At 46.0% G+C, this 19,875-nt stretch overlaps 1 protein-coding gene across 4 annotated transcripts in view; it reads left to right on the top strand.

The window, feature by feature from the left end:
* The window catches only part of RAC2 (Rac family small GTPase 2), a 107,672-nt gene that overhangs the window by 63,959 nt on the left and 23,838 nt on the right, over positions 1-19,875 (top strand). For all 4 annotated transcript variants that reach the window (XM_077277261.1, XM_077277263.1, XM_077277265.1 and 1 more), the window contains one exon: positions 6,102-6,234. In XM_077277261.1, coding sequence (XP_077133376.1) covers positions 6,102-6,232 — 131 coding nt within the window. In that variant the 3' untranslated portion in view covers positions 6,233-6,234. The remainder of the gene's footprint in view (positions 1-6,101; positions 6,235-19,875) is intronic.

Genomic DNA, 19,875 nt, shown 5'->3' with positions numbered 1-19,875 from the left:
ACCTCGTTCCTCTGGTGACCCTGCTCAGCAAGTTAAAATTATTATTTCTTTGTTACGTGGTGACCCTCAAGATTGGGCATTCTCCCTGGCGCCAGGAGATCCTGCATTGCTAAATGTGGATGCGTTTTTTCTGGCGCTTGGATTGCTTTATGAGGAACCTAATCTAGTAGACCAGGCAGAAAAGATTTTGCTGGCTCTCTCTCAGGGTCAGGATGAAGCAGAGGTTTACTGTCAGAGGTTTAGGAAATGGTCTGTGCTCACTCAATGGAATAAGTGTGCCCTGGCAGCGATTTTCAGAAAGCGTCTTTCTGAAGCCCTTAAGGATGTTATGGTGGGGTTCCCCACGCCTGCGGGTCTGAATGAGTCAATGTCTTTCGCCATTCAGATTGATCGGCGTTTGCGGGAGCGCAAACCTGTGCGCCATCTGGCGGTGTTTTCTGAGTAGAAGCCTGAGTCTATGCAATGTGACAGGATTCTGACCAGAATTGAACGGCAAAATCACAGACGTCAGAATGGGTTGTGCTTTTACTGTGGTGACTCCACTCATGTTTTCTCTGATTGTTCTAAGCGCACAAAAAGGTTCGCTAAGTCTGTCACCATTGGTACTGTACAGCCTAAATTCATTTTGTCTGTTACTTTGATTTGCTCTCTGTCATCCTACTCAGTTATGGCTTTTGTGGATTCAGGCGCTGCCCTGAATTTGATGGATTTGTCATGTGCCAGGTGCTGTGGTTTTATCTTGGAGCCTTTGCAATTCCCTATTCCACTAAAGGGAATTGATGCTATGTCATTGGCCAAGAATAAGCCTCAGTACTGGACTCAAGTGACCATGTGCATGACTCCTGCACATCAGGAGGTTATTCGCTTTCTGGTGTTACATAATTTGCATGACGTTGTCGTGTTGGGTCTGCCATGGCTGCAGGTTCATAATCCAGTCCTGGATTGAAAAGCAATGTCTGTGTCAAGTTGGGGTTGTCAAGGGGTACATGGCGATGTTCCTTTGGTGTCAATTGCTTCTTCTACTCCTTCTGAAGTCCCTGAATTTTTGTCGGATTACCAGGATGTATTTGATGAGCCCAAATCCAGTGCCCTACCTCCTCGTAGGGATTGTGATTGTGCTATAAATTTGATTCCTGGTAGTAAGTTCCCTAAGGGTCGACTTTTCAAATTAATCTGTACCAGAACATGCCGCTATGCGGAGTTATATAAAGGAGTCCTTGGAGAAAGGGCATATTCGTCCGTCCTCGTCACCTTTGGGTGCAGGGTTCTTTTTTGTGGCCAAGAAGGATGGTTCTCTGAGACCCTGTATAGATTATCGCCTTCTGAATAAAATCACGGTCAAATTTCAGTACCCTTTGCCTCTGCTGTCCGATCTGTTTGCTCAGATTAGGGGGGCTAGTTGGTTCACCAAGATAGATCTTCGAGGAGCTTATAATCTTGTGCGTATAAAGCAGGGCGATGAATGGAAAACAGCATTTAATACGCCCGAAGGCCATTTTGAGTACTTGGTGATGCCTTTTGGGCTTTCTAATGCCCCTTCCGTGTTTCAGTCCTTCATGCACGACATCTTCCGAGAGTATCTGGATAGATTTATGATTGTGTACCTGGATGATATTTTGGTCTTTTCTGATGACTGGGAATCTCATGTGAAGCAGGTCAGGATGGTATTTCAGGTCCTGCGTGCCAATGCCTTGTTTGTGAAGGGCTCTAAATGTCTCTTTGGAGTCCAGAAGGTTTCCTTTTTGGGCTTTAGTTTTTCCCCTTCTACTATCGAGATGGATCCAGTTAAAGTCCAGGCCATTTATGACTGGACTCAACCTACATCGGTGAAGAGTCTTCAGAAGTTCTTGGGTTTTGCTAATTTTTAGCGTCGCTTCATCACTAATTTTTCTAGTATGGTTAAACCTTTGTCGGATTTGACCAAAAAGGGTGCTGATGTGACGAATTGGTCTTCTGCGGCCGTTGAGGCCTTTCAGGAGCTGAAACCTCGGTTTTCTTCGGCTCCTGTCTAGCGTCAGCCAGATGTCTCTCTTCCTTTTCAGGTTGAGGTTGATGCTTCTGAGATTGGAGCAGGGGTGTCTTGTCGCAGAGAAGCTCTGATGGCTCTGTGATGAGGCCATGTGCTTTCTTTTCTAGAAAGTTTTCGCCTGCCGAGCGGAATTATGATGTTGGTAATCGGGAGTTGTTGGCAATGAAGTGGGCATTCGAGGAGTGGCGACATCGGCTTGAGGGAGCCAAACATCGCGTGGTGGTCTTGACGGATCACAAAAATTTGATTTATCTCGAGTCTGCCAAGCGGTTAAATCCTAGACAAGCGCGATGGTCGCTGTTTTTCTCCTGTTTCGATTTCGTGGTTTCGTACCTTCCGGGCTCAAAGAATGTGAAGGCTGATGCCCTTTCTAGGAGTTTTGTGCCTGACTCTCCGGGAGTTTCTGAACCGGCTGGTATCCTCAGAGAGGGGGTGATTTTGTCTGCCATCTCCCCTGATTTGCGGCGGGTGCTGCAGGAATTTCAGGCTGATAGACCTGACCGTTGTCCACCGGAGAGACTGTTTGTCCCGGATAGATGGACCAGTAGATTTATTTCCGAGGTTCATTCTTCGGTGTTGGCGGGTCATCCTGGGATTTTTGGTACCAGGGATTTGGTGGATAGGTCCTTTTGGTGGCCTTCCTTGTCGCGGGATGTGCGTTCCTTTGTGCAGTCCTGTGGGATTTGTGCTCGGGCCAAGCCTTGCTGTTCTCGTGCCAGTGGATTGCTTTTGCCTTTACCTGTCCCGAAGAGGATTTTATTTCGGATCTTCCAGTTTCTCAGAGGATGTCTGTCATCTGGGTGGTTTGTGATCGTTTTTCTAAGATGGTCCATTTGGTGCCCTTGCCTAAGTTGCCTTCCTCCTCTGATTTGGTTCCGCTGTTTTTTCAGAATGTGGTTCGTTTGCATGGTATTCCGGAGAACATTGTGTCTGACAGAGGGTCCCAGTTTGTGTCCAGATTTTGGCGGTCCTTTTGTGCTAAGATGGGCATTGATTTGTCTTTTTCTTCGGCCTTCCATCCTCAGACGAATGGCCAAACCGAACGAACTAATCAGACCTTGGAAACTTATCTGAGATGTTTTGTTTCTGCTGATCAGGATGATTGGGTGACTTTTTTGCCATTGGCTGGGTTCGCCCTCAATAATCGGGCTAGTTCTGCTACTTTGGTTTCGCCTTTTTTTTGTAATTCTGGTTTTCATCCTCGTTTTTCCTCAGGTCAGGTTGAGCCTTCTGACTGTCCTGAGGTGGATTCTGTGGTGGATAGGTTACTGCAGATTTGGAACCATGTAGTGGACAATTTGACGTTGTCACAGGAGAAGGCTCAGCGCTTTGCTAACCGCCGTCGCTGTGTGGGTCCCTGACTTCGTGTGGGGGATTTGGTATGGTTGTCTTCTCGTTATGTTCCTATGAAGGTTTCCTCTCCTAAGTTCAAGCATCATTTCATCGGTCCTTATAAGATTTCAGAAATCCTCAATCCTGTGTCATTTCGTTTGGACCTCCCAGCATCTTTTACCATTCATAATGTGTTCCATAGGTCATTGTTGCGGAGGTATGTGGTGCCTGTGGTTCCTTCTGTTGATCCTCCTGCTCCGGTGTTGGTCGAGGGAGAATTGGAGTATGTGGTGGAGAAGATCTTGGATTCTCGTATTTCGAGACGGAAGCTTCAGTACTTGGTTAAATGGAAGGGCTATGGTCAGGAGGATAATTCCTGGGTTGTTGCCTCTGATGTCCATGCTGCCGATTTGGTTCGTGCCTTTCATTTGGCTTGTCCTGATCGGCCTGGGGGCTCTGGTGAGGGTTCGGTGACCCCTCCTCAAGTGGGGGGGTACTGTTGTGAATTCCGTTCTTGGGCTCCCTCCTGTGGTCATGAGTGGTACTTTGTGAGTTCTGTTCATGGGCTTCCTCTGGTGGCTTTGAGTGATACGGCTGGTCTGTAGCTGGGCTCCAGCTGCCTCGTTTTCTGCTATGCTGGCTGCCTATTTAACTCCACCTGGATCTTTAATTGTTGCCTGCTGTTGTTGTATTCAGTACTGGTTCAGATCTCTCTGGGACTTCCCCTGTGACCTGTCTCCTCCTGGAGAAGCTAAGTTCATGCTGGTTCATTTTTGCTCTTTGCTTTTTTGAAAATGTTTCTCAGTATATGATGAATTCAGTTCAGCTTGCTTATATGCTATTTTCTTGCTAGCTGGAAGCTCTGGGGTGCAGAGTTGCGCCCCTCACATCGTGAGTCGGTGTGGGGGTCTTTTGTATTCTCTGCGTGGATAATTTTTGTAGTATTTTATACTGACCGCACAGATTCCTTGCTATCTTCTGACTATTTAGTTATTAGCGGGCCTCATTTGCTAAAACCTGTTTTCATTTCTATGTCTGTGTTTTCCCCTTAACTCACCGTTATTATTTGTGGGGGGCTGCTATTACTTTGGGGAAATTTCTCTGAGGCAAGTGAGGCTTTGTTTCTCTCTAGGGATAGCTAGTTCTCAGGCTGTGAATAGGCGTCTAGGCAGAGTCAGGAACGCTCCACGGCTGCCTATAGTGTGTGTTGATAGGATCAGGGTTGCGGTCAGTAAAGTTCCCACATTCCCAGAGCTTGTCCTTTATTTCTGGTTTACCTATCTGGTCATTTCATGTGTTCCTAACCACCAGGACCATAACAGTTTTAGGCCCATAGTTCAAAAATAGTCCTGGATAACTGTTGTGAACTCTGTTTTTGGGCTCCCTCTTGTGGTCACAACTGGTACTGTGTGAGTGCTGTCTTTGGGCTCCCTCTGGTGGTTCTTTGTGTCATTCTGCAGGTCTGAGGCAGGATCAGCTGTCTCGTTATCTCTTAGCTGGTTTCCTATTTAGTTCACCTGGACTCTCAGTTTTTGCCTGCTGTCAATGTCTTCAGTGCTATTTTGGAGCTCTCCTGCAGTCCTTCGTTATCAGTCTCTTCAAGAGAAGCTAAGTTTTGCTTGGTTCATTTTTTGACCATCAGTGGTCACATGTTTCTTGGTTTATTTTTGTCCAGCTTTCTAATATGTGATTTCCTTGCTTGCTGGTAGCTCTAGGGGGCTGAGTTTCTCCCCTCACACCGTTAGTTGGTTTGGGGGTTCTTGTATTCTCAGCGTGGGTATTTTGCATAGGGTTTTTTACTGACCACACAGTTCCCTATCTGTCTTCTGCTATCTAGTATTAGCGGGCCTCATTTGCTTAATCTGTTTTAATTTCTACGTTTGTGTTTTCCCCTTACCTCACCGTTATTATTTGTTGGGGGCTTCCTATATCTTTGGGGTGATTTCTCTTGAGGCAAGTGAGGTCTTACTTTCCCTCCAGGAGTAGATAGTTTCTCAGGCTGCGTCGAGACGTCCAGGATTTTAGGCACGTTCACCGGCTTCCTTTAGTGTGTTGGTTAGGATCAGGTTTGCGGTCAGTCCAGTTACCACCTCCCTAGAGCTCGTGTCTATGTTCATAAACTTAGCTAGTCCGTTTTGTGATCCTCAGCCACTAGGATCATAACAGATAACCACTTGTAACGTTGTTATTGAATGACTATGCAAGCAGAGGTCTTGAAAATCGTGAGAACATGGCATATATTGGAAAACTGTATAACTTTTTGCTTTATAATGAATAACTTTAATTTGGTGAACTGTAATATACCCTTTTAAATGTATTAGTACTGCCTCTTGGAAAAAACGTGTCAGAGGCTAAGAAGCTAATCTGTAGCAGGGTTAAATAAATCCTATATGTAATTTTGATATTGCCGGCATGAAGAAAGGATTTATGGAAGCAAGCTGTGGGAAACAGAAAGAGAAGACTAATGATGCTGTTGAAAAGAATGGATAATGATCTTGTTTTTGGTTGAGCAAAGACAAGGTCTGAATGTAAACCCACTAAGAAGGCTGCTACCATAATAAATAATAGCCGCCCTGCCGTCTATCCTGCTCATGTACAGTATTCACCCACACTGTCCGTGGATCGCTTTCTTGTCTTTATCTGTTTGTTTTTTGTGCCTCTCTGCTTTCCGTTCATGACCTAAATGCTTTCTTTTTCCATTTTACACCTTTGCTCAAGCTTTGTTTCTTTGTGTCGACAGAGTCTGTGAAGTATCTAGAGTGCTCAGCTCTTACCCAGCGCGGTCTCAAGACTGTGTTCGATGAGGCCATTAGAGCAGTGTTGTGTCCTCCACCCTCCCGGCCTAAGAAACACGGATGCGTATTGCTGTAAAGGTGAGCTAAAATTATGACTGCCATTTGTTATTTTAATTTGACCTCACTATCCTATTGCCATCCTGTCCTGTACCCAAGACAGAATTATAAGGGGGCACGAGGGGCACATAGTGTACCACTTCCACCAGCCTGGGGTCCTTGGGGTGGAATCCTCCATCTAATTATCCGTCTAACATTTCCTCACTATGCTGTTCCCATCATCTGTAAATCAATATAACAGGGACATAAGAGTCCTACACCCAAGACAGAATTATAAGGGAGCATAAGGAGCAAATTCTGTAGCTCTTCCACCAGCCTGGAGACCTTGGGTTGGGTCCTCCAGCTAATTATGTCTTTCCAACATTTTGGACCTCACTATGCTGTTACCATCATCTGTAAATCAATATAACAGGGACATAACAGTCCTACACCCAAGACAGAATTATAAGGGAGCATAAGGGGCACATTCTGTAGCTCTTCCACCAGACTGTAGACCTTGGGTTGGGTTTTGCAGCTAATTCTCTGCCTTTCCAACATTTTTGACCTTACTATGCTGTTACCATCATCTGTATATCAGTGTAACAGGGACACAATAGTCCTGCACCCAAGACAGAATTATAAGGAACCATAAGGGGCACATTATGTAGCTCTTCCACCAGCCTGTAGACCTTGGGTTGGGTCCTCCAGCTAATTCTCTATCTTTCTAACGTTTTTTACCTCACTATGCTGCTGCCATGCTGCATAAATCAGTATAAGAGGGACACAATAGTCTTGAACGCAAGACAGAATTATAAGGGGAGTACAACAAACATATGCTGTAGGACTTCACCAGCCTCGGGACCTTGGGGTGAAGTCCTCCATCTATTTCTGTGTCTATCTAACATTTTTTACCTCACTATGCTGTTGCCATCCTGTATAAATCAGCAAAAATGGGACATAATAGTTCATCACCCAGGACAGAATTATAAGGGGAGCACAAGGGACAAATATTGTAGGACTTCTACCAGCCTGGTGACCTTGGGGTGAGGTCCTTCCTCTATTTCTCTGTCTGTCTAACATTTTCCATGACTAATATTTATAAAGATAGTTTATACCTGGTACCCCAGCATCTCTAGAAGATATATGGCTTTCATTATTTTACATTGTAAGGATTCACTGGTTTGACTATTTCTACACTATAACTCCCATTAGGTCTGGGGGCTATTTTGGTTAAAAAAAAAAATCTAATTAAAAAAAAAAAAAAAGATTTAAATAATTTTCCATTTCATTCTCAATTTAATTTTCATTTTAGGTAAACTTAGTCCGAATAGGTTTAAAATAAACATAACATACTATAATCCCCCATTTACAGTGCTTCATGACGGTCTCTGTATCCTCGCCTTCATCAATAACGTGTTGTCACATGAGATTGATGCAGCCGTCATGTGTTGATAAAATACAATGCCGTTAGAAGGAATTGAAAGCAGCACAAAAGACAGAAAACAGAGGCGGAAGTAATAGTAATGGGAAAAATCCCTCAAATTGATCCGTTCGTGTAATACAACCATCAAGAGGCAGGAAGTCAGCATAATCCGCTTCATCAGGGGACGCAAAAGCTCAATGTCTCAGCTTAACCAAAAGTTTTTATCAAGCCAGAAACACCACTTTTATTTGTATTCTCTGCTAGAATAATGTGGTTTTCTAATGTTCTATTACTTTTTTCAGCAATGTAGTTAAATGCTAAAATATAGAGACCGGCAGGGGGTCAAGGGAAGCATTTCCATAGAATGCAAGGAAACATGAAAAAAATGAGTCCAAACTAAAAGGGTGGAATTAATGAGGTGGAATTAAAGCCAGGCAATGGGTCAAGTGTTATCTTTAACTCAATCAATAAATTAATTAATTTAAACCTTTAACCCTTTCATAACCAGGCGATTTATTTTTATTTTTGCGTTTTAGTTTTTTCCTCTCCTCTCCCACCTTTTTTTTAAATTTTTTTTGCCAAAAGACCAGTATGAGTGAATATTTTTTGTGTGACAAGCTGAAGTTTTTATTGACCCTATTTTTAGCTACATACCACCTTTTAATGATGTATTCTTATAGTCTTTTTTTTACAGGAGGTGCTGTGATAAAAAAAAATGGAATTTGCTGTTTTAATTTCTTTTTTCTTTATGGTGTTTACCACTCACGGTCATTTATTTTATAGCTTAATACATCAAGAATTTACGATACCATATATATGCTTACTTTTTATTTATTTATTTTAAGGAGACAAGGATGAAAGAATATTTTTTACTTTTTATTTTAGCATCCCTAGTGGACTTGAACCTGTGATGATTTGATGGTTTATTTTCAAAATGACACGCTGGGTTAGATAGCAGTCATAAGGGCCCTCAGCAGCTATAAAGACACTGCAAAGTCAGCTAACCACCAGAATACTGGGATATGATCTGGAAACGATAAGACCCCTTTAACCTTAACTCCTTAAGAACCAAGACACTTTACACGTTAATGTCCAAGCCTTATTATTTCAAGTGTCACTTCATGAGGCAATAATAACTCTGGAACACTTCAATGGATCCTACTGATTCTGAGATTGTTTGTTTCACAACATATTGTACTTCATGATAGTGGTAAAATTTGTTCGATAATACTTGCGTTTATTTGTAAAAATATTGAAAATTTGGTGAAAATTTTGAACATTTCACAATTTTCAAACTTTTAATCCTTATGCCTTTAAATCAAAGAGTTATGTCACACGAAATTGTTAATAAGTAACAATTATTACATGTCTACTTTACATCAGTACAATTTTTTAAACTGTTTGGGTGCATGGCAGAGCTCAGAAGGGAAGGAACATCGTTTGACTTTTTGAACGCAAAAATGTCTAGAATTTAGGGCAGACGCCATGTCACGTTTGGAGAGCCCCTGATGTGCTTAAACAGTGGAAATCCCCCACAGGTGACCTCATTTTGGAAGCTAGACCCCCTCAAGGAATGTATAGAGATATGTGGTGAGCACCTTGAACCCTCAGGTGTTTCACAGAAGTCTATAATGTAGAGCCGTGAAAATAAAAAAAATCTAATTTTTCCCACAAAAATGTTCTTTTAGCCCCAATTTTTTTATTCTCACAAGGGTAACCAGAGAAAATGCACCATACAATTTGTTGTGTGATGTCTCCTGAAACACCGCTGATAACAGTGACCCTTCATGCTGAGAAGCATGGGAGAATGAGCTGCAGCGAGCGGGCTCCTGAACTCTGGTGACCTCAGTAAGATCTCAGTAAATGTCACGATGCAGCGCTGAGCTCAGTGAGTTCACCACTGTTCACCATGATAATTTTCTATTATATCGAAAATTTTAATATAGAAAATTTTATATTTTTTTATGTTTTGGTGATTTTACACAGTAAAAACTATTTTCTAGGAAAAAATTTTTTTTGCATCGCTGTATTCTGAGAGCTATAACTTTTAAATTTTTTCGCTGATGGAGCTATGTGGCAGCTTATTTTTGCAGGATAATATCACGTTTTCAGCTATACCATTTTTATTTACATTCGTCTTTTTGGTCCATTTTTTTTTCCAACGGTATGATGAAAAAACAAAGATTGCCACTTTTTTTTACGGTCATCACCGAAGGGATTAACTAGTGAGACTTTATTATAGATTCGGTCATTCTGGATGCAGTAAAATATGTTTACCTTTTTTTTTAACATAAAATTGTGTATTTGTTGGTATAATATACTGTATATTTTTTATTATTATTATTACTATTTTTGTATATTTTTTAACTTTTTTACTTATTCCCTCTTTTCATTTTGATTGCTGGTATAAAGCATTGCAATGCAGTAGCATTGCAATGCTTTATATCTTTCAGTTCTTCACTGACGAAAGCGTCGTAGACTATGCTCTCGGCATAGTCTGAGAGGCTTTCCATAGCTTAGTGATGACACTGGATCACCTAAGGTTATATACAAATGACATAATTTAGGTGGCGGATTATCTCCATACTTTTTGAAGCAGAAGAAACTTCAGGAAAATGCCGGTGGTGTTCTTTCCGAAGCATCTTCTTTGTCATCATTCTCTTCGTTAATATAGTTGGGTTTTTTTCCTTTTTAATTTTATATATAAACAGTGCATTTGTTTATTGTTTTTAATACTTTTTAGCACTTTTTCAGGCAGTTTCCAGGTGACATCTGCCTGAACAAAACGCTGTGTGCTCACACAATTAGGCCGGCCTCACACTCAGCATAGGGAAATACTGTCCGTTTTTTTATGGCCGTAAAACGCAGAAATGTTCCCAAAATAGTGATCCATATGTCATCCGTAGGCAGGGTGTGGCAGCATATTTTGCGCATTTCATCCTCTGTATGTAATCCGTATGTCATCCGTACTGCGATATTTTCTCGCAGGCTTGCAAAACCGTCATCTAATGGATTTATGGGCTCAAATGTTCATTAAAACATATATACAGTCTATATACAATGCCTACAAGTAGTATTCAACCCCCTGAAGATTTAGCAGGTTTAATAAGATGCAAATAAGTTAGAGCCTTCAAACTTCAAACAAGAGCAGGATTTATTAACAGATGCATAAATCTTACAAACCAAAAAGTTTTGTTGCTCAGTTACATTTTTATAAATTTTAAACATAAAAGTGTGGGTCAATTATTATTCAACCCCTAGGTTTAATATTTTGTGGAATAACCTTTGTTTGCAATTACAGCTAATAATCGTCTTTTATAAGACCTGATCAGGCCGGCACAGGTCTCTGGAGTTATCTTGGCCCACTCCTCCATGCAGATCTTCTCCAAGTTATCTAGGTTCTTTAGGTGTCTCATGTGGACTTTAATCTTGAGCTCCTTCCACAAGTTTTCAATTGGGTTAAGGTCAGGAGACTGACTAGGCCACTGCAACACCTTGATTTTTTGCCTCTTGAACCAGGCATTGGTTTTCTTAGCTGTGTGCTTTGGGTCGATGTCTTGTTGGAAGATGAAATGACGACCCATCTTAAGATCCTTGATGGTGGAGCGGAGGTTCTTGGCCAAAATCTCCAGGTAGGCTGTGCTATCCATCTTCCCATGGATGCGGACCAGATGGCCAGGCCCCTTGGCTGAGAAACAGACCCACAGCATGATGCTGCCACCACCATGCTTGACTGTAGGGATGGTATTCTTGGGGTCGTATGCAGTACCATCCAGTCTCCAAACGTCACGTGTGTGGTTGGCACCAAAGATCTCGATCTTGGTCTCATCAGACCAGAGAACCTTGAACCAGTCAGTCTCAGAGTCCTCCAAGTGATCATGAGCAAACTGTAGACGAGCCTTGACATGACGCTTTGAAAGTAAAGGTACCTTACGGGCTCGTCTGGAACGGAGACCATTGCGGTGGAGTACGTTACTTATGGTATTGACTGAAACCAATGTCCCCACTGCCATGAGATCTTCCCGGAGCTCCTTCCTTGTTGTCCTTGGGTTAGCCTTGACTCTTCGGACAAGCCTGGCCTCGGCACGGGAGGAAACTTTCAAAGGCTGTCCAGGCCATGGAAGGCTAACAGTAGTTCCATAAGCCTTCCACTTCCGGATGATGCTCCTAACAGTGGAGACAGGTAGGCCCAACTCCTTGGAAAGGGTTTTGTACCCCTTGCCAGCCTTGTGACCCTCCACGATCTTGTCTCTGATGGCCTTGGAATGCTCCTTTGTCTTTCCCATGTTGACCATGTATGAGTGCTGTTCACAAGTTTGGGGAGGGTCTTAAATAGTCAGAAAAGGCTGGAAAAAGAGATAATTAATCCAAACATGTGAAGCTCATTGTTCTTTGTGCCTGAACTACTTCTTAATACTTTAGGGGAACCAAACAGAATTCTGGTGGGTTGAGGGGTTGAATAATAAATGACCCTCTGAAAAGACTTTTCGCAATTTAAAAAAAAAATAAACAAAGAAATAACATTCTTTTTTGCTGCAGTGCATTTCACACTTCCAGGCTGATCTATAGTCCAAATGTCACAATGCCAAGTTAATTCCAAATGATGTGTAAACCTGCTAAATCTGCAGGGGGTTGAATACTACTTGTAGGCACTGTATCTATATATATATATATATATATATCTATAATATAACGCTGGGAGCGTCACTCTGTCCGAAGCCTTTATAGACTGTGCAAGCGCAAGCGCCGGCGCAGTCTGGACCCCACAGAGTGACGCTCCCAGGAGATCGCGGTATGCGTAAGCACTGAATGCACACCGCGATCTCCAACGGAGAAGCAGGGACGAGGGTGAGTATGCAGTGATGCGCGCTGCTCCATCCTCCGCTTGCGACTGTTCAGTCAGAGGGCGGCGCGCATTAACGCGTCATCGCGCCCTCTCTGAACTGAACGGTTCAGAGGGTGCGATGACGCACTTAATGCGCGCCGCCCTCTGACTGAACAGTCACAGATGGAGCGGCGCGCAGCAGTGGAACGGGAGACAGGTAAATATAGCAAGTGCCGGGGCCTGAGCTAGCGGCGACTCCGGCACCTGACCCCCCCCCAGCGCACCGGTGTCCCCGCCTGCTCAGGCCCCCGGCACTCGGCGCCCAGCACAGCCGCCCGCACTCACCACCACCACGCACAGCCGCCCGCACTCACCACCGCCACGCACAGCCGCCCGCACTCGCCACCGCCACGCACAGCCGCCCGCACTCACCACCACCAAGCACAGCCGCCCGCACTCACCACCACCACGCACAGCCGCCCGCACTCAGCACTGCCACGCACAGCCGCCCACACTCAGCACCGCCACGCACAGCGGCCCGCACTCAGCACAGCGGCCCGCACTCAGCACGGCGGCCCGCACTCAGCACAGCCGCCTGCACTCAGCACAGCCACCCGCACTCAGCACAGCGGCCCGCACAGCCGCCCGCACTCACCACCGCCACGCACAGCCGCCCGCACTCACCACCGCCACGCACAGCCGCCCGTACTCACCACCGCCACGCAGAGCCGCCCGCACTCACCACAGCCATGCTCAGCCGCCCGCACTCAGCATCGCTACGCGCAGCCGCCCGCACTCACCACAGCCGCCCGCACTCAGCATAGCCACCCGCACTCAGCACCGCCACGCGCAGCCGCCCGCACTCAGCACCGCCACGCACAGCCGCCCGCACTCAGCACCGCCACGCACAGCCGCCCGCACTCAGCACCGCCATGCACAGCCGCTCGCACTCAGCACAGTGGCCCGCACTCAGCACAGCGGCCCGCACTCAGCACAACGGCCCGCACAGCCGCCCGCACTCACCACCACCACGCACAGCCGCCCGCACTCAGCACAGCCACCTGCACAGCCGCCCGCACTCACCACCACCACGCACAGCCGCCCGCACTCACCACCGCCACGCACAGCCGCCCGCACTCAGCACCGCCACGCACAGCCACCCGCACTCAGCACCGCCACGCACAGCCGCCCGCACTCAGCACAGCCGCCGGCACTCAGCACAGCCGCCCACACTCAGCACAGCCGCCCGCACTCATCACCGCCATGCACAGCCGCCCGCACTCACCACCGCCACGCACAGCTGCCCGTACTCACCACCACCACGCAGAGCCGCCCGCACTCACCACAGCCACGCTCAGCCACCTGCACTCAGCATCGCCACGCGCAGCCGCCCGCACACACCACAGCCACGCGCAGCCGCCCGCACTCAGCACAGCCGCCCGCACTCAGCACAGCCGCCCGCACTCAGCACAGCCGCCCGCACTCAGCACCGCCACGCACATCCGCCCACACTCAGCACAGCCGCCCGCACTGAGCACAGCCGCCCGCACTGAGCACAGCCGCCCGCATTCAGCACAGCCGCCCGCACTCAGCGCGCAGGATGAGAGCACATGACAGGATGGGGACGCAGGATGGAGCAGCACATGATAGGATGGGGGTGCAGGATGAAACAGCACATGACAGGATGGAGATGCAGGATGGAGCAGCACATGACAGGATGGGAATGCAGGATGGAGCAGCACATGACAGGATGGGGGCGCAGGATGGGAGCACATGACAGGATGGGAATGCAGGATGGAGCAGCACATGACAGGATGGGGACGCAGGATGGAGCAGCACATGACAGGATGGGAGAGCAAGATGGGAGCAGCACTGTTGTGAGCTCTGTTTTCAGGCTCCCTCTTGTGGTCACTGGTGGTATGGTGTGACTTTTGCTTTGGGCTCCCCCTGGTGGCTTTTTTCTGTTATCCTGCTGGTCTCTGGCTATCAGCTGGTTCGTTATCCTCTGGGAGGTTCCTATATAGTTCTGTTTTACTTCCACTTGTTGCCGGCTGTCGATGTAATCAGTGCTACTCAGATTCCTTCTGACTACCTTGCTCCCAGTCCATCCAGGATAAGCCAAGTTTTGTTTGCTCATTTTTTGATCAGCAGTGTTTATCATGTTTTCTTGTCCAGCTTGCTAAAATGTAATTCCCTCGCTTGCTGGTTGCTCTAGTGGGCTGTGTTTCTCCCCACACACCGTTAGTTGGTGTGTGGGTTCTTGAAATCTCAGGATGGATATTTTGTAAGGGTTTTTTATTGATCGCATGGACCCCTGCTCTATTTTCTGCTTTCTAGTACTAGTGGGCATCTTTTGCTGAATCTGATTTCATCCCTATGTATGTGCTTTCTTCTTACTTCACCGTTAATATTTGTTGGGGGCTTCTATATCTTTGGGGATTATTTCTCTGGAGGCAAGCGAGGTCTTTCTTTCTCTTTAGGGGTAGCTAGTTCCTCAGGCTGGCTCGAGACGTCTAGGAATTTTTTAGGCACGTTCACTGGCTACCTCTAGTTGTGTTGATAGGTTCAGATTTGCGATCAGTCCAGTTACCATCTCCCTAGAGCTCGTCCTTAGTTTATTCACTTGCTGGTCTATTTGTGATCCTCAGCCATTAAGGATCATAACAGTACAGCCGGCCAACAAAGTGTTAATTACATGGCAGAAGCAGGAGAAAAGAAGCCTTGAGAATTTTTTTTTTTTTTTCTTGTTGTTGCCGTGTGTCTAGCTGCTGTGCTAGCTTCTCTCCTCCTCTTAATCTTGGTGTGGCTCTGAGTTCAGCTGCTGACATGGATGTCCAGAGCTTGGCTTCCAGTCTGGATCATCTTGCTGCTAGGGTTCAAAGTATTCAGGATTTTGTTGTTCACAGTCCTATGTCTGAGCCTAGAATATCTATTCCGGAGTTGTTTTCTGGAGATAGATCTAGGTTCCTGAATTTTAAGAACAATTGTAAGTTGTTTCTTTCTTTGAAACCTCGTTCCTCTGGTGATGCCGTTCAGCAAGTTAAGATTATCATTTCCTTTTTGCGTGGTGACCCACAAGATTGGGCCTTCGCATTGGCGCCAGGGGATCCTGCATTGCTTAGTGTAGATGCGTTTTTTCTGGCCCTTGGATTGCTCTATGAGGAACCTAATCTTGAGAACCAGGCTGAAAAAGCGTTATTGGCCCTCTCGCAGGGGCAAGATGAAGCAGAGGTGTACTGCCAGAAATTTCGGAAATGGTCGGTGCTTACTCAGTGGAATGAGTGTGTCCTGGCTGCTAATTTCAGAGAAGGTCTTTCTGAAGCCATTAAGAATGTCATGGTGGGGTTCCCTACGCCTGCAGGTCTGAATGAGTCAATGACTCTGGCCATTCAGATTGATCGGCGGTTGCGGGAGCGCAAACCTGTGCACCATTTGGCGGTGTCTTCTGAACAGACACCTGAATCTATGCAATGTGACAGAATTCTGACCAGAAGTGAACGGCAAAATTATAGACGGCAAAATGGGTTGTGCTTTTACTGTGGTGACTCAGCTCATGTTATCTCAGCATGCTCTAAGTGCAAAAAAAAGGTTGATAAATCTGTCACCATTGGTACTTTACAGCCTAAGTTCATTTTGTCTGTTACCCTGATTTGTTCCCTGTCATCTTACCCGGTTAATGCCTTTGTAGATTCAGGTGCTGCCCTGAGTCTGATGGATTGGTCATTTGCCAGGCGCTGTGGTTTTGATTTGGAGCCTTTAAAATTCCCTATTCCACTAAGGGGAATTGACTCTACACCATTGGCTACGAATAGACCTCAGTACTGGACACAAGTGACCATGTGCATGACTCCTGTTCATCAGGAGGTGATTCGCTTTCTTGTATTGCATAATTTGCATGATGTCGTCGTGTTGGGTCTACCATGGTTGCAGACTCATAATCCAGTCCTGGATTGGAAAGCTATGTCTGTGTCAAGTTGGGGTTGTCAGGGAATTCATGGTGACGCTCCTGTGGTGTCAATTGCTTCGTCCACTCCTTCTGAAGTCCCTACGTTTTTGTCAGACTACCAGGATGTATTTGAGGAGCCCAAACTCAATTCTCTACCTTCTCATAGGGACTGTGATTGTGCTATAAATTTGATTCCTGGTAGTAAGTTTCCTAAGGGACGACTTTTCAATTTATCTGTGCCGGAGCATGCTGCCATGCGGAGTTATATAAAGGAGTCTTTGGAGAAGGGACATATTCGCCCATCCTCTTCCCCTCTTGGTGCAGGATTCTTTTTTGTGGCTAAGAAGGATGGTTCCCTGAGACCTTGTATTGATTATCGCCTTTTGAATAAAATCACGGTCAAATTTCAGTATCCTTTGCCATTGTTAACTGATTTGTTTGCTCGCATTAGGGGGTCTAGTTGGTTCACCAAGATAGATCTTCGTGGTGCGTATAACCTTGTGCGTATAAAACAGGGTGATGAATGGAAAACTGCATTTAATACGCCTGAAGGCCATTTTGAGTACCTGGTGATGCCTTTTGGACTTTCTAATGCTCCTTCAGTCTTTCAGTCCTTTATGCACGACACCTTCCGTGAATATCTGGATAAGTTTATGATTGTGTATCTGGATGATATTCTGTTTTTTTTGGATGATTGGGAGTCTCATGTTAAGCAGGTCAGGATGGTCTTCCAGGTCCTGCGTGACAATGCTTTATTTGTGAAGGGCTCAAAATGTCTTTTTGGAGTCCAGAAGATTTCTTTTTTAGGTTTCATTTTCTCTCCTTCTACTATTGAGATGGACCCAGTCAAGGTTCAGGCTATTCATGACTGGACGCAGCCTACATCTGTTAAGAGTCTTCAGAAGTTCTTGGGTTTTGCTAATTTTTACCGTCACTTCATAGCTAATTTTTAAGCCTTTGACGGATTTGACCAAGAAAGGTTCTGATGTGACTAATTGGTCCTCTGCGGCTGTGGAGGCCTTTCGGGAGCTGAAGCGCCGGTTTTCTTCGGCTCCGGTCTTATGTCAGCCAGATGTCTCACTTCCCTTCCAGGTGGAGGTTGATGCTTCCGAGATTGGAGCGGGGGCTGTTTTGTCGCAGAGAAGCTCCGATGACTCTGTGATGAAGCCATGTGCTTTCTTTTCAAGAAAGTTTTCGCCTGCCGAGCGGAATCATGATGTCGGTAATTGGGAGTTGTTGGCTATGAAGTGGGCATTTGAGGAGTGGCGACATTGGCTCGAGGGAGCTAAGCATCGTGTGGTGGTCTTGACTGATCACAAGAATTTGATTTACCTCGAGTCGGCCAAGCGGCTGAATCCCAGACAGGCTCGTTGGTCGTTGTTTTTCTCTCGTTTTGATTTCGTGGTTTCGTACCTGCCTGGTTCGAAGAATGTGAAGGCTGATGCTCTTTCTAGGAGTTTTGTGCCTGACTCTCCTGGAGATTCAGAGCTGGCTGGTATCCTTAGAGAAGGGGTGATTTTGTCTGCCATCTCCCCAGATTTGCGACATGTGCTACAAGAGTTTCAGGCGGATAGACCTGATCGCTGTCCACTGGAGAGACTGTTTGTCCCGGATAGATGGACCAACAGAGTCATCTCCGAGGTTCATTCTTCGGTGTTGGCGGGCCATCCTGGAATATTTGGTACCAGAGACTTGGTGGCCAGGTCTTTTTGGTGGCCTTCCTTGTCGCGGGATGTGCGTTCCTTTGTGCAGTCTTGTGGAATTTGTGCTCGGGCTAAGCCTTGCTGTTCTCGAGCCAGTGGTTTGCTGTTACCTTTGCCTGTCCCGAAGAGGCCTTGGACGCACATTTCCATGGATTTTATTTCAGATCTCCCTGTCTCTCAGAGAATGTCTGTCATCTGGGTGGTGTGTGATCATTTTTCTAAGATGGTCCATTTGGTGCCCTTGCCTAAGTTGCCTTCCTCCTCCGAGTTGGTTCCACTGTTTTTTCAAAATGTGGTTCGTTTGCACGGGATTCCTGAGAACATTGTTTCTGACAGAGGATCCCAGTTTGTGTCTAGATTTTGGCGGACCTTTTGTGCTAAATTGGGCATTGATTTGTCTTTTTCGTCGGCCTTCCATCCTCAGACGAATGGCCAAACCGAGCGAACTAATCAGACCTTGGAGACTTATTTAAGATGTTTTGTTTCTGCTGATCAGGACGACTGGGTTACTTTTTTGCCGTTGGCCGAGTTTGCCCTTAATAATCGGGCTAGTTCTGCTACTTTGGTTTCTCCTTTTTTTTGTAATTCGGGGTTTCATCCTCGTTTTTCCTCGGGTCAGGTGGAGCCTTCTGACTGTCCTGGAGTGGATGTTGTGGTTGATAGGTTGTATCAGATTTGGAATCATGTGGTGGACAATTTGAAGCTGTCTCAAGAGAAGGCTCAGCTCTTTGCCAACCGCCGTCGCTGTGTGGGTCCCCGACTTCGCGTTGGGGACTTGGTGTGGTTGTCTCGCTTCGTTCCTATGAAGGTCTCCTCTCCTAAGTTCAAGCCTCGGTTTATCGGTCCTTATAAGATTCTGGAAGTCCTTGGCCCTGTGTCATTTCGTTTGGACCTCCCAGCATCATTTGCTATTCATAATGTGTTCCATCGCTCGTTGTTGCGGAGGTATGTGGTGCCTGTGGTTCCTCCGGTTGAGCCTCCTGCCCCGGTGCTGGTTGAGGGAGAATTGGAATACGTGGTGGAGAAGATCTTGGATTCTCGTATTTCTAGACGGAGGCTCCAGTATTTGGTTAAATGGAAGGGCTATGGTCAGGAGGATAATTCTTGGGTTGTCGCCTCTGATGTTCATACGGCCGATTTGGTTCGTGCCTTCCATTTGGCTCATCCTGATCGCCCTGGCGGTTTTCATGAGGGTTCGGTGACCCCTCCTCAAGGGGGGGGTACTGTTGTGAGCTCTGTTTTCAGGCTCCCTCTTGTGGTCACTGGTGGTATGGTGTGACTTTTGCTTTGGGCTCCCCCTGGTGGCTTTGTCTGTTATCCTGCTGGTCTCTGGCTATCAGCTGGTTCGTTATCCTCTGGGAGGTTCCTATATAGCTCTGTTTTACTTCCACTTGTTGCCGGCTGTCGATGTAATCAGTGCTACTCAGATTCCTTCTGACTACCTTGCTCCCAGTCCATCCAGGATAAGCTAAGTTTTGTTTGCTCATTTATTGATCAGCAGTGTTTATCATGTTTTCTTGTCCAGCTTGCTAAAATGTAATTCCCTCACTTGCTGGTTGCTCTAGTGGGCTGAGTTTCTCCCCACACACCGTTAGTTGGTGTGTGGGTTCTTGAAATCTCAGGATGGATATTTTGTAAGGGTTTTTTGTTGATCGCATAGACCCCTGCTCTATTTTCTGCTTTCTAGTACTAGTGGGCCTCTTTTGCTGAATCTGATTTCATCCCTATCTATGTGCCTTCTTCTTATTTCACCGTTAACATTTGTTGGGGGCTTCTATATCTTTGG

This window comes from Ranitomeya variabilis, chromosome 8 (genome assembly GCF_051348905.1).
Source record: "Ranitomeya variabilis isolate aRanVar5 chromosome 8, aRanVar5.hap1, whole genome shotgun sequence".
NCBI lineage: Eukaryota > Metazoa > Chordata > Amphibia > Anura > Dendrobatidae > Ranitomeya > Ranitomeya variabilis.
The sequence above is the reverse complement of the archived record's forward strand: the minus strand, read 5'-3'. Positions and strand labels throughout refer to the sequence as shown.